The sequence below is a fragment of the Canis lupus genome, chromosome 1 (genome assembly GCF_048164855.1).
Source record: "Canis lupus baileyi chromosome 1, mCanLup2.hap1, whole genome shotgun sequence".
NCBI lineage: Eukaryota > Metazoa > Chordata > Mammalia > Carnivora > Canidae > Canis > Canis lupus.
In genome coordinates, this window is record NC_132838.1 from 75,100,264 (window position 1) to 75,113,643 (window position 13,380).

At 39.7% G+C, this 13,380-nt stretch overlaps 1 protein-coding gene across 18 annotated transcripts in view; it reads left to right on the plus strand.

Annotated features, from left to right (window-relative positions):
• Positions 1-13,380, plus strand: part of LOC140638488 (uncharacterized) — a 111,818-nt gene that overhangs the window by 79,368 nt on the left and 19,070 nt on the right. For 17 of the 18 annotated variants that reach the window (XR_012035563.1, XR_012035565.1, XM_072836003.1 and 14 more), the window contains one exon: positions 9,274-9,477. The exons of the other annotated variant lie outside the window; for it this stretch is intronic. Coding sequence is in view for 15 of the 17 variants with exons in the window: in XM_072836003.1 (XP_072692104.1) it covers positions 9,274-9,477 (204 nt within the window). In the remaining 2 variants the exon portion in view is untranslated. The remainder of the gene's footprint in view (positions 1-9,273; positions 9,478-13,380) is intronic. 18 annotated transcript variants of the gene reach the window in all.

Below are 13,380 nucleotides of genomic sequence, written 5' to 3' on the forward strand. Positions count from 1 at the left end.
AACGGGCAACCTGAAGACTGTAAAGATGTGTTCTCAGACCCAAGAGAGCCTTAATGCAATAGAAGGTGCAACTTTCCTTTCCTTTCCTCAGTATTTGGTGTGGCCAAGGAAAATGACACACATAATTCATGCAGCGCTATGAAAATTCCCACCTTATTATTTATTCTTGTTATTTTTAAGAAGGGCACATTTCAAGGCAGTTTTCTCTTGGACTGAAAAAGTGGTCAGTACACCATTTCTCTTTTACAACTGAGTAAAATATGTTAAGATTTATTCCACTTGCCCTGAGAGACAAGGTAGAATAATGGTGGAGAACATGGATTCTGGGATCAGCCAACTAGGGTTCAAATTCCATCTTCACCAATAACTGACTATGTGACTTTGGGCAAGTTACTTCTCTGTGCCTCAGGTTAAATGAGTTTATATATATTTAAACTATATATGTATGTACATATATTGTGCAAAAATATATCTATATATACACAGAATATTTAGAACAATATCTGGCACATGTTAAATACTGTGTGTTTGCCATATATTTGAGAAGTAGAAGTACAGTTTTATGTATTTACCCAAAAGATTTTAGAGACTGACTTTGAGTCATTGTTAACAAGCTTGTGAGCAACATTAATATAAAACATAAACGACTCCTTTCCTGGATGCTAAATAATCTGTGCAGATAAAATTCCAATGTCTTATTAGGTTGGCAATTCACTTCTGGATCCCTTGAACAGATTTGTTCATTTCTGATATATTTCTCTTCAAAGGAGCTAAATCTTTTCTAAATGTGTGTTCATTAAAGTTAATGTATAATGTCATTAAAACTGTTATAATTAACAAGTTTTTCTTTCTTCCTTCCAATGTTACTGGTATTTCTTCCTCCACATCAGGATATTAACAGATGTTAATTTCATTGTGTTTCTCTCATGTTGCTTATCTTTGCAAACCAAGAGTCACTAAAAACAAACAAAAAAGCACCACCACAAGACAAAAACAAACCTAAGTTCTTTTCTCTCCTGTTTTTCATTCATACATCTCTGCATTTTTTTCTCTCTCCTAGCATTTCCCTTGGTGTGTTAAATGCTTCACGCATTGCAGATGTTGACCAAGGAGACACTACAAATGTTTCCTAGTAGCCTTCTAATTTAGCTCTCAAGTTATGAGATTACTTTAGGAAAAGAAATCTGGGATTTGATTTCCACAAGAAGTCACCGTTCCCAGAGCATATGGTAAGATACAAAATAAACAACCAAACAGAAAGCACCTGAAAAAGCAAAGCAATGTCCAGGAATGTTAAGTTTTGGTTTCATCTTAAAATGTAACACACAAAAGCCAGTGCTTTTATTGTGGTAGGAATTTGGGATTAAGTAAAATCCTATAAGAAATGAGTGATGAATATATTAAAAATAGTTTTTAAGATTATTCCTTAACATATGTCCAAACCTGCTCATGAGGTAATGATAAACTGGTGGGATTTCACACAGGATGACCAGCAAAGATGGACATTTGGAATCTCATCACGGGGTGGGGTTGGGGGGGTTGAGAGGGAATTAGCGATGTTTAGCCTGATAAAGAGGAGGGGAAGTCATAGCTGTTGGGCTATATTGGAAGTTATGACTTGGAAAAGGGGAAGTAAAATTGTTCTGTGTTACTTTAAAGAGCATAATTAGCATACAGGTGGAAGATCTGGCAATTAAATTTCAACTCAGTGTAAGAAAGAACCAAGTGACAATTAGAGATATCCAGGAGGTAGATTGGGTTTGCTTTAAGACATAGTTAAAGCTTTTGTCAGATTAGCTTCTCTGACCAACACCATTTAATCATGTATCTGGGATTCCTTAAAAGATCATGTTGAATGGAAGGGGGATCTTGCTAATCTCTCAAGTCACTTGCAACATTCTGTGAATTAAAAAAATCACACTAAAAACAAATCAAGAAAGGCACTAGAAGTAATGAGCACTGGGTGTTATATGCAACTGATGAATCACTGAATTCTACCTCTGAAACTAATAGTACAGTGTATGTTAGTTAAATTGAATTTATTTATTTATTTATTTATTTATTTATTTATTTATTTATTTATTTATTTATTTTTAGTTAAATTGAATTTAAATAAAACATTTAACAAACCAACTAACAAAACAAATCAAGATTTGGTTTCAGGAACAAATGATGCCAGCCCACTTTGTACAGAGGAAAAGAATGTGTGGCTATCCAAAATCAAAGAGAAAAAAAAAATCAAATGTATTCTCCCAGTCTTCGATGGGAATGTCTAGACTGAGCATTTATTACATGTGTAGTACTATGCTGGACTATACACAAAATGTCCAACAGAAGGCACGGTCAGGCTTTTGGAGGGACCTAGGATTTGAACTCCTTTCCTAGTTTCTGGGAATTGCTTCACCTTACAAGCCTACCTAGTAAGAGGTAGGTCCCACTTTATTTTATAGAAATTGTTCTTGAATTTCTAAGATAATTTCTAATTTCTTTAGCTGCAGCAAAATCATAGATATGGAGTCTGAGTTCCACAAATTACAGGCATCTATTGGAGATTTGTTAGGGTTGTGAGGATTCTCTTTTAGGGGAGTTAGGGTTTTGAGAAGAGTTCCTGGAGCAGCAGAAGTTGTGGTGCTCATGGTAGCATCCAGGATACAGGCTGAAGATCTGTGGTACATGATGTAGTAGCATTGATTGCCTGGTGGCCTTGGCCAGAGGCATCCTCACTAGAAGTACTGCAACATGCTTTTAGGCATTGTTCCTCATTGCATCCCCTAAACTTTGTTCTCCAGTCTTCTTAAAAATTCTACAAGATATGCAATATCTTTTAATAACTTTCTTTTGAGCCTGCATGAGTCAGGTTGATACTTGGCTTTCATGTGAGAACCCTCAAATGATACCTAAATTGGTACCAGAAATAGTTGCAAGCACCTGACTTTCAAGGAAATAGAGGAGTTTGGAATTTTTTTAAAGATTTCATTTATTTATTTGAGACAGCAGGGAGCACAAGAGGGAGTGGTGGGGGAGAGGGGCAGAGGGAGAGAGAGAATCAGATGTGGAGCTCATTCCCAGGACCCAAGAATCATGACCTGAGCCTAAGGCAGACACTTAACCAACTGAGCCATCCAGGTGCCTGAGGGGTATGGAATTTTTTATATGCCCCTGGTTGGGGCTGAAGATTGTGAAAATCTAAGTATTAAGGCCCAGACCACTGTAGCTAATGACACAGTGTTGCACAGTGTTGCAAAAACAGTTATGAATCAGGTGTAAATCAAGTAATATTGGGGGAAAGCACTGAAAGACTTCTTTCTTCATGAAGTCTGAGAATTAGCATAGGAGTGCATTTTCAGCTGGCTAGATAAATGAAGAAAGAAGATAGTATTAAATAAAGTTGAACCTATTAACACAGGTATTCTTAGTAAATATCCTGGATTTCATGTGTTAGACCATGTAATAGAGAGTGGTTCTAAATGCTTATTTTAGTGTCTGAAATCTGGATTCAGTGGTGGCTGTACTAAATGAAGTTGAGATGCCAGGATTCCCTTGGTATTATATAGAGATAGCAATCCCAACTCTTTGAAGATGAGAATGTAGAGGGGATTTATCACTTTTAATCTGGGTGTATTAACTCTATCCCATTGATAAATATATTGGAGAAGCAGCAGCAACACTTTTGTAAAATCCTGTAGTGTCAATTCTCCATAGGCTGAGGATTTAGTGCAGGATGTGAAAGTGTAAATGTGTTTTCTATTTTGAGTGTGGAAATCAGAGGGTGGAGATATATATATATATATATATATATATATATATATATACACACACACACACACACACACATACATACATACACACACACACATATATATGATTTTATTTATTTATTTAACACAGAGAGTACAAGCAGGGGAGCAGCAGGCAGAGGGAGAGGGAGAGGCAGAAGTCAGGCCCCCCCATGGAGCAGAGAGCCCTCTGCAGGGCTCGATGTGGGGCTTGATCCCAGGACCCCAGGATCATGACCTGAGCTGAAGGCAGACATTTAACTGTCTGAGCCACCCCGGCACCCTAGAGGGTGGTTATGTAGATACTACACTAGATACCAAAGCTGGAATCTGAACCAGAATAATCTGATCCATAGGAATTTTTGATGATGGTCAATTAATCACAGGGTAGTAGGATAGAAATGGATGGGCTGCCCATTACAATATAATTTGATTTGTAAGACTGATAAAACAGTAAAGCTGGTTAATAGAGGCCTGCCTTGAGCTACCAGAATAGAGACATGGCTCTGTTTTGTGCCTGGGTCTTAATTTATAAAGCTGACTAATGACACAGAGAAACCAATGCTATTTGAAAGAATTTTATGATTTATATTTCCTGAGAGAAAGGGTCATGACACACACGGCCACAGGGGGAACATGGAATTTTTGGTCAGGAGGCAGAAGTAGGAGTGAGGGGGAATCCTAAGCCATGGCCTTTATTGGGGTTTCTGTGGGAAAAGCAGGGCAGGGTAAATGGTTTAGGATTGGCTAGTTTGAATAATGTTGGTGGACTCTGGGCTATACAGGTGGCCTCTAGCCGTCTGGTAACTGGCTCTGGAGTGATTTAGGGCAGGAGAAATATTGGTTTGATGTGACAGATTTAGATAAAGGGGTGAGGGGGATAAATAGATCCCAGATTGGTTGTTTGCATATGAAAGATGTGGTTCTGGTTGAGCCTTGTGCTATTTCTAACAATTAGCTAGCCCTGAGAAGGGCAGTCTTCCCTGCCAGTATGATTTTTAAGATCTCAAAACATTATAAGATACAGAAAATAAAAAACATGATTAATCCAAGACCCTCGTCCAATTTTCAGGCTTGAGTCTGTCTGTACACCAGTATAGAGAGATTAGGGACCCTGTTTACAGTTTGTATTGTGACTCTTCCTCTTAGATTTCACTGAGGGTACCAGTAGACATTCATCACAATAAATGGATTGTGGAAAGGAAAATACCTGAACATTTGGGGGGTTATAGGACATTGGATGAATAAAGTCAACGCTAATTACTGGAGACCTAAGAAAGCCATTGTCACAATAGGGCTCACAGGGGTTGGAAAATACATAGAGTTTCTATTCTAGGTCTTCCCTGCAATAGGGGTCATAGAGACTTTAAACACATTTTCTGGTTCAGTCCCCAGTTATGAGAGTATATCTGTAATACATATATCACTTGGCAAAACCCATATATTGGCCTTTTGTCCTGGAGTAGTGGCTAGTGCCGTAGGACGAGCCAAATGGAAGTCCTTAGAACTTTCTCTCCTTGCAAATAAACCAAGAGCAGTGCCTCACTGCTGGAGGAAATCTCGAAGTTAAAGGTCCCCACCAAAACCCTGAACGATGCAGGCCTGGGTATGCAGGCGTGACATACCCATCTAACTCACTAGTTTGACTTATACTGAGCCTGATTTGCTTGATCAGAAAGACTATCTACGTGCAGCTTCTACTCCAAATGTGTTCTTCTAATACAATCAATACATCTTCTAATTATAGGTATGCAGCTATTAACACAGTGAACTCCTTTTTCTCTAGGGGCAAGCAAGCTTTTGTTTTAAAGGACTATATACTAAATATTTTAGGTGTGTGGAGTCACATGATGTGTATTGCAACTACTTGACTCTGACACTGTAGTGCAAAAGCAGCTGTAGACAATACAGCAGTGAATAGAGCTATGTTCCAGTAAAACTTTACTTACAAATACAGATAGCCAGCCCTTAGGCTTAGTTTGCCAACCATTGGTATATCTCAACAACCAGAAAACACCAAAAATAATTTGCTTTAACCAGGATGAGACAATGATACATCTTGACCAGTGACGCCATGTCAAAGGGTGTTCCAAGAATATATAGATCGAGTCTGGAACAAGTCTCCTCCAGGATAATTTTGGCTCTAAGATTTTATGGCTCTGCGGCAAATGCTCCCACCTCTTTTTAATTGTATTCCAGGGGTACAGAAAGAAACACTACAATACCTCATTTGTCTATGAAGCATCTCAAACTTCCACCACAAACTAAAAAATCCACTTACACACTTCTCTCAGGATAGTGGGTGAAATTTATGTTGCGTCCATATAATTAAAAGGTTCCACTTCAGTGACTTTCCCAAACAAAAAATCAGTCTGATTTAAGTAGAGTCAGTAAACTCTCCACTAGAAAGCTTCCAGCAACCTATCCTCCTCCAAGGAAAATAATAAAGTTCTGCACCATCTAGCACTGTACCATGCCTATGATTCTTTTTCTGTGCTTTTCAATGGTATGTAAAGGCAGAGCGTTGTCTTTCAATCTGGTATTTTCTCAGAGGACCTCAGGTATGCTGCCTTCTCAGCAAACCTTGAGATTCAGGTTTGAACAAGGGCAGAGTTGAATTTTTATTTAGCAATGCATTTCTAAGTGTCAGATGTGAAAGCTCTGTTTTGGAAAGTATGTCCAGGCTGTCCCCACCTTCCTAATAGCTTTGGCCCTGGTGAAATCCAATCCCTCCCCTGTAGAGATAGGCCACGGGTTCTGAATTACTATGTGGCAATCCTATTAGTCACCATAAAACTGCTAATGTGCCCCATTTAAACAGGCACTTTGGAATTCAGACCAGCACAGTGATAGAAAGTGGAGCTGACAGCTGCTCTGTCAATCATTTCTCTAGGCTATGCCCTGCAGCTGTTTAGCATTATCACTTATTTACAGTTTAAAATAGACACTTTATAATAATAACTCAGAAGCCAACCTGGCCACACAGGGGAAAAAATTGGCCCTTGAAGTCTGAGGGAACTTTGTGGCCAAATATATATATATAATTATATATATATTTAAGCTTATGTTGTTTGAGTACATCTCATGACTCCCTGTGAGTGACCCTTCGTCTGTCACATGAGGGATCAAGCTCCCTGCAGTGTGCCTAACTAAATGGAAACATACAGCCCATTTTGCCTTTCAACTCTCCTCTGGAAATGAAAGTGCTTAAATACCTAAGAGAGATTTCCCTGATTCAGGAACTCAAGGGCTGTAGCTTGACTGGCTTCGCTTTGCTTCTGGGTTCCTCTATCCTAATTCAGTTTGCTGCATGCTGGATCTGTCCGTAAGAAAAAGTGTTGTGTCCACCCAGTAGGTTTTTCTCTTAAGCCAGTTTTTGGCGAGATGCAGCAAGCACATTGTAAGAGACGGGGGGGGGGGGGGGGGGGGGGGGGGGGGGGGGGGGGGGGGGGGGGTTGAATGCCAAAGATGACAACGATTTGGACTTGGTTTAGAGAAAAGCTGGCCTAGGAAATCTGAGCACTTCAGTCATTGTCATGACTGCCATAAATCAACAGGGGTGAGTAGGCTGTGACCATATCCATTTTGCTCATTAAAATGGCTATGTTGTAGTCTTAGCATTTGGTGAATATAAACTGGACTTCAGATATGAATCACTTAAAACACTGTTTTATTGATATATAATTTAAATTACAATATTATATTAGTTTCAGGTGTCCAATACAGTGATCTGTATTTTTGTACCTTGTGAAATGATGACCTGGATAGGTCTAGTTGCTGTCTGTTGCTACACAATGATGTTATTACAACATCATTGACTATATTCCCTATGCTGTACATTACATCCCTGTGACTTGTTTATTTTGCAAGTGGAGTTTGTACCTCTAATCTCCTTCACCTCTTTCTCCTCTTGCCCTACCCACCTCCTCCCTGGGAAGGTGTGTTCTTTCTGAATCCACTGGTCTGTTTCTGTTTCTGTTTTGTTTTGTTTGATTCCACATAGAAGTGTGAAAGCAGTTCTCCCTCTAACTTCTCTCACTTAGTGTAATTGCTTTTGAAGACAGACTCCTTAAAAACCTAAACTGCAACTAAGCCAGGGAACCTCAAGGAAGATCGTGGAAAGATAGCCTCTCATTTATTAACCAAGGTAGAGCAAAGAGAACATCACGGGAGAAAAATAGAGAGGAGAGCTTCTTTTAATGTTTGCTCTGGAGCCAAAGAGTGTTTCCTGATTTCTCTCAATGTCAGTACTAGAGATTAAAGGGCACAAAATTAAGAGAAATCCCTCTGGCACCATCAGGGAGTCTACCTTGATTAATCTATGTGAACTATGAGAATAAAATAGGAATTCGGGGTTTTATGTATAAAGATTAGCCATTTGTTATCTGAAAAATTATTTGTTTAAGGGGCCAGACAGGAATTGATGGTATCTATTATCTGTGAAATAGGGTTTAAATTGACTTCTGTTTACATTTGACTGAGATATGTTTTTTTTTCCAGTGGATTTTGTTTCCATCAGATGGTTTTCTTTTTCACTCTGTGAGACTTGAACTGAAAAAAAATTGAAGGATGCTCAAGAACTCTTTTGAAAGTTGAATATTTTTTAAATTAAATCTATGAATTATTTTCAGAAAGAGGAATTTTTTTTTAGAGTTCAAATGAAATAAACATGTTTAGATATCTAGAGTCCTAAAGCATCCTCTCATTCAGTGATAGTCTGACATGCAATTAAATACTCAAGCTCTTTTGCCTGGAGATGTTGAGAAGCTGTGGATGAGGGGTATTGAGGGTGGGGAGGGTTTCTGCCTGGCTTCCCCAAGCCTTGCACCATCAGCTCTCGTACTTCCTGTTGTGTCAGGAGTAGAACCATCAGTGGGTGGGGGAGGAGTGCATGCTTGGAACCCTGCACTGAATATTCTGTGAAGTATGGTGAGGGGATTAAAGCTCTCAAAGGTGGGAGAGGATAGCAAGATGAAAGAGTAGTGAAGCCACATAAAAGGGGACACTTCTGTCCCCAAATTCAGCCTCTCTGTGGGCCAGGGCCCTCATACATCAGAAATGTGGGTTTAGTGCTCCAGTTAGGACTGAAATGATCACATGGCATGTTCAGAACACATGGACTCCATGGCCCTGGGATCCATGAACTCTGTGTACACAGGGCCATCGTGAGGCTGTTGGTCTGCCTCTGCACAGAGAGATTCTTGGTTAGGGTTGCCAACCCTATGAATCAACCTACGAATACTTTATCTTTGAGCACCTGGGGAAGGTGGTAGGACCATGGCTGTTCACAGACAAGAAAACTAAGGCTCAGAAAAATGATGCACCCCAACCTGACCAAAAGAGGATGGAGAGGACCATTTGGGGAGCCCGAGTCCCAAGCTCATTCCAAAGAAGGATGGATAGGGGGCAGGGGCATTTGGGCTGGCCCAGGTTGTCTGTTGTTCCTGGACTGGCCAAGACGCTTCCTCTCCATGAACTTCAGTTTCCCTCTCTGCAGGTGGTTGATGATGCTGGGGGCTTTCCAGAAGCTTGTCATTCCAAGAGGCATGGAGGAAATAGTCTCAGAAAAGGCCTTGATTTGAGGATGGGGAAGACCAGAACTGGGTTCAAATCATCTGGCATTTTATCTCCACATCCAACCCCTCTCTCTCTGCTTCTGAAAACACTTTCAGGGCAACTGGACCCTGTGAGGTGCAAGAAGGTATGCAGTTTCCTATAGGTTATGGCTGAGGTTCCAGGCCACTCCTAATATTTGTGGGGTACCAGGCAAGAGAACAAATAGCAGCCCAGTAACCAAATGCCTGCATGGTGACAATGTAAGTGCCAAGCTACTAATCTTTAAGTGAAAGACTGAAAATAAAATGAGTCAGAGGAAGATTGACTGTGATCTGTCTCACTGTGCTGTGCTCCTGGAAAGGACATATTATTGCCCTTCATCTCTGCAGTTTGCATATTATAGCATCGCCACCCCGATTGCAAATATGAATGAACTGGGGCCACTGAAAAGTGAAAAGTACTGTTGCCTGGGCCCCAATTCAGAACAAACACAAATATTGTGGGTTCACTTTATGTCAGGTAAGAATGATGACCTCTGACCCATGAAAGAAGGGAATTTATTCTCTTGGAGCCCTTTTGGCTTTTCATATATCAGATTCTATGAAAATTTCACTTCACTGTTCCAAAGTTTGATTTGTTCATATACTTCTCCCAATAGCTAAATCATTCTGTCTTTCTGGGCCACTTTCGTACTTTACAACCTTGCAACTCTTTTGGAAGAATATAATGTATTTTATAATTTTCCTGTCAAAATTCACTACATCTACTTAACGTCAAGCCACTCTAAAGTCACTTAATAGAGGGTTTTTTCTCTCAGTGTTATATCTCATTCTGCCCTAAAATTCATCCTTTACTCCTGTCTGGCCAGGCTCCACCTTGTAAAACTATTAGTCAATAAGATTAATTTATTTATGTATTCATTTGTTGAACAGATATGTATATTGGGCCCCATCGATGTTCATGGTTGTCTCTTCAAACCATGAAGGTGATTTGAAATGCTTGCTATATAGATATATATGTCTATATATATATATTTCATGCTTGTAGCCTAGGATGCTAGCCCACTGACTGCTATATACAGGAAAATGGCTGGTATTTCCAGCCTAGAATTGTAGGGGTGGCATTTTGGTAAAAGAATAAGAGCAGGGCAGCCTGGGTGGCTCAGCGGTTTAGCGCCGCCTTCAGCCCAGGGCCTGATCCTGGACACCTGGGATTGAGTTCCACATCGGGCTCCCTGCATGGAGCTTGCTTCTCCCTCTGCCTGTGTCTCTGCTTCTCTCTCCCTCTCTCTCTCTCTCGAATAAATAAATAAAATCTTAAAAAAAAAAAAATAAAGAATAAGAGCAGAGATGTTATTCATCTGGATTCTTCTATGTTTTGGGTTAATGACAGTTAACTTTCTAACTTCCATTCCCCTCTTGATTTCTAAGAGTCGGAGGAACAATTCGTTATGGGCCCACGCAGATTAATAAATCAGTCTGAGTGTCTTTGGAATGGCAGCCTTCTGGTCCTCCTGAAATCACAGAAACTGCTTAATCAAAAGAAATGGTTGTAGTCATCAAAGTTACAGGCCAGTCTCTGAACTCCTCTCCCCATTTCAGCACTCCATTCTAAGACCCTCATTTGGCTGTGCTCTGTGGGATGGGTCCTGGCTTTCAGCGATTGTACAACTAAATCAAGAAGCAAAAGGAGCTTCGAGGGACAGGGAACCTGAAAAAAGCCACTAAATGGGGGACCCACTTTGCCGATGCATAGTATTCCTGTTGGAGCAATAGTATTTCTGGTTAAAGACAATACTTTTTTTTTTTTTTTCTTAAGCGGCAGTTTGTTGGCATTGTTCCTTTTGATTTCGGCAAATTCATAGGAAGAAAAGCAAACCCACATGGTCTGAAGAAGAGAGACTTCACTTTACCACTCATATTGAGATGGAGAAACTTGGAAGGTCCACAGGAATTAGGAAGTGAATACAGCACCTCCTCCCACGAACATAACGAACATAACATAGCAATCATGTACAGAGACGATGCAAGCCAGTAAGACATAGTTCCCAGCTAGTGGAGACTTTAAATGTGCAGTGGGTGGAAGAAAAAAACAACAAGACCTCCAACTATCAGCTGATCACCTGAGGACATGGGAAGGGAGAAAATGAGGTACACAGAGTACTTAGAGATGAAAGAAGTGAGTCCTCAGTCTGTTGGGAGTCTTGAGGATTCAGCAGATAGGATAAGGGGAGGGGTGAGGGCAGGGTAAGAGGAAGGGCGCTCACTGCTACTGTGCTTGTTGCCTCTGGGGCCTCTCAGCCACAGAGTAAGGCCATGGATGTGTGTATATACACTCACCTACGAGTGTTCCTGTATGTGAGCATTTGTTTCTGTATTAAACCAAACATGAGTTCATACTTATGTCTCCAGCTTTGGTAGCTTGCCACATGGATCAAGATTGGCATCAGTCTAATCTTGTTTGTGTGTAACATCCCACTCCAGCAGGGAGAAACCTGGCTCCCACCATCTGCCAATCATTTACTTAATTGCTTGACTCCAGTGTACACATACAGTACTCTCAAGGATCGTTGACTCCTATCCCCATGGGAAACAACCTTACCAGAGTGCAGTGCTGGTTGTGTAGTTCTTTTTGCCTTTAGGCTTAGACACCACTCATTTCCAGAGTGACTTAGGTCAGCACCTTTGCTCCCCACCCTTTTGAGTGAAGTCGTTTCATATGTTTTTGAGTCAGTTATTTTGTCACATTTTGTAATCCATTCTCATATCCTCTGACCACCTAAATGATTTTTTTTACATGTTTATATATTAAGGCTCGCTCTTGATACTGTAAAGTTCTGTAGGTTTTAACAAATGCCTAGTGTCGTGTATCTTTCACTGTAGTAGCATATGGAATAGTTTCCCTACCCTAAAATATGCTTTCTATTTTACCAATTCAATGACTCTTCTTCACCACCCTCCACCCCCCTGAAACCTGACAATCTCTGATCTGGTTACTGGCTCACTAATTTTGTCTTTTCCAGAATGACCTAGAAATAGAATCAGAAAATAAATAGCATTTTCAGACCATCTCTTTTCACTTAGCAATGTGCATTTAAGATTCATCTAGGTCTTTGCTTGGTTCAATAGCTTATTGCTTTTGATTGCTGAATAGTCGTTCATCATATTGATATACCACTTTGTTTATCCATTCATATTACAGGACATCTTGGTTGTCTCCAATTTTTGGAAAGTATGAAAAATGCTGCTTATAAACATTTACATGCTGGCTTTCATACGGATCTGAGTTTTCAAATCAGATGAGTGAATACCTAGCAGTGTGATTGCTGAATTTTATGGTTAAATTATGTTTATCTTTGAGAGAAACTGCCAAGCTGTCTTCCAAAGCAGCTGTACCATTTTGCAGTCCCAACCACAGTGAATGAGAGTTCCTGTTACTTTACATCCTTGTCAGCAATTGGTATTATAAGTTTTTTGGATTTTAACCATTTTAATATGTGTACAGTGGATCTCCCTGTGGTTTTGGGTTGCAATTTTCTAATTACAAATGATGTCAAGCATCTCTCTATATGCTTTATTTGCCACCTGTATGTTTTCTTTGATGAAGTGTCTGTTCAGATCTTTTGGCCATTTCAGTTGTACTGTTTATTCTCTTATCATCGAGTTTCAAAATTCTTTGATTATGATGGATATGAGTTCTTATCAGATATGTGTTTGCAAATATTTTCTCATAGTCTGTGGCTTGTCCTTTCATTCTTGAAACTATGTCTTTCCTGGTGTAAAAGTTATTAATTTTAATAAAACTACTTATTTTTTCTTTTATGGATTGTGCTTTTGGTGTTGCACATAAAAATTCATCATCAAATTCAAAGTTGTATATATTTTTTTCATCTTTTCTTCTAGAAGTTTTACAGTTTTGCATTTTACATTTAGATCAATGATGTAGGATGAGTTAATTTTGTGAAAGATGTAAACTATCTAAGTTCACAGGTCTCACCTACAGACTTTTGATATTAACTCCAAACATGTAAGCCACAGAGCTACCCTCT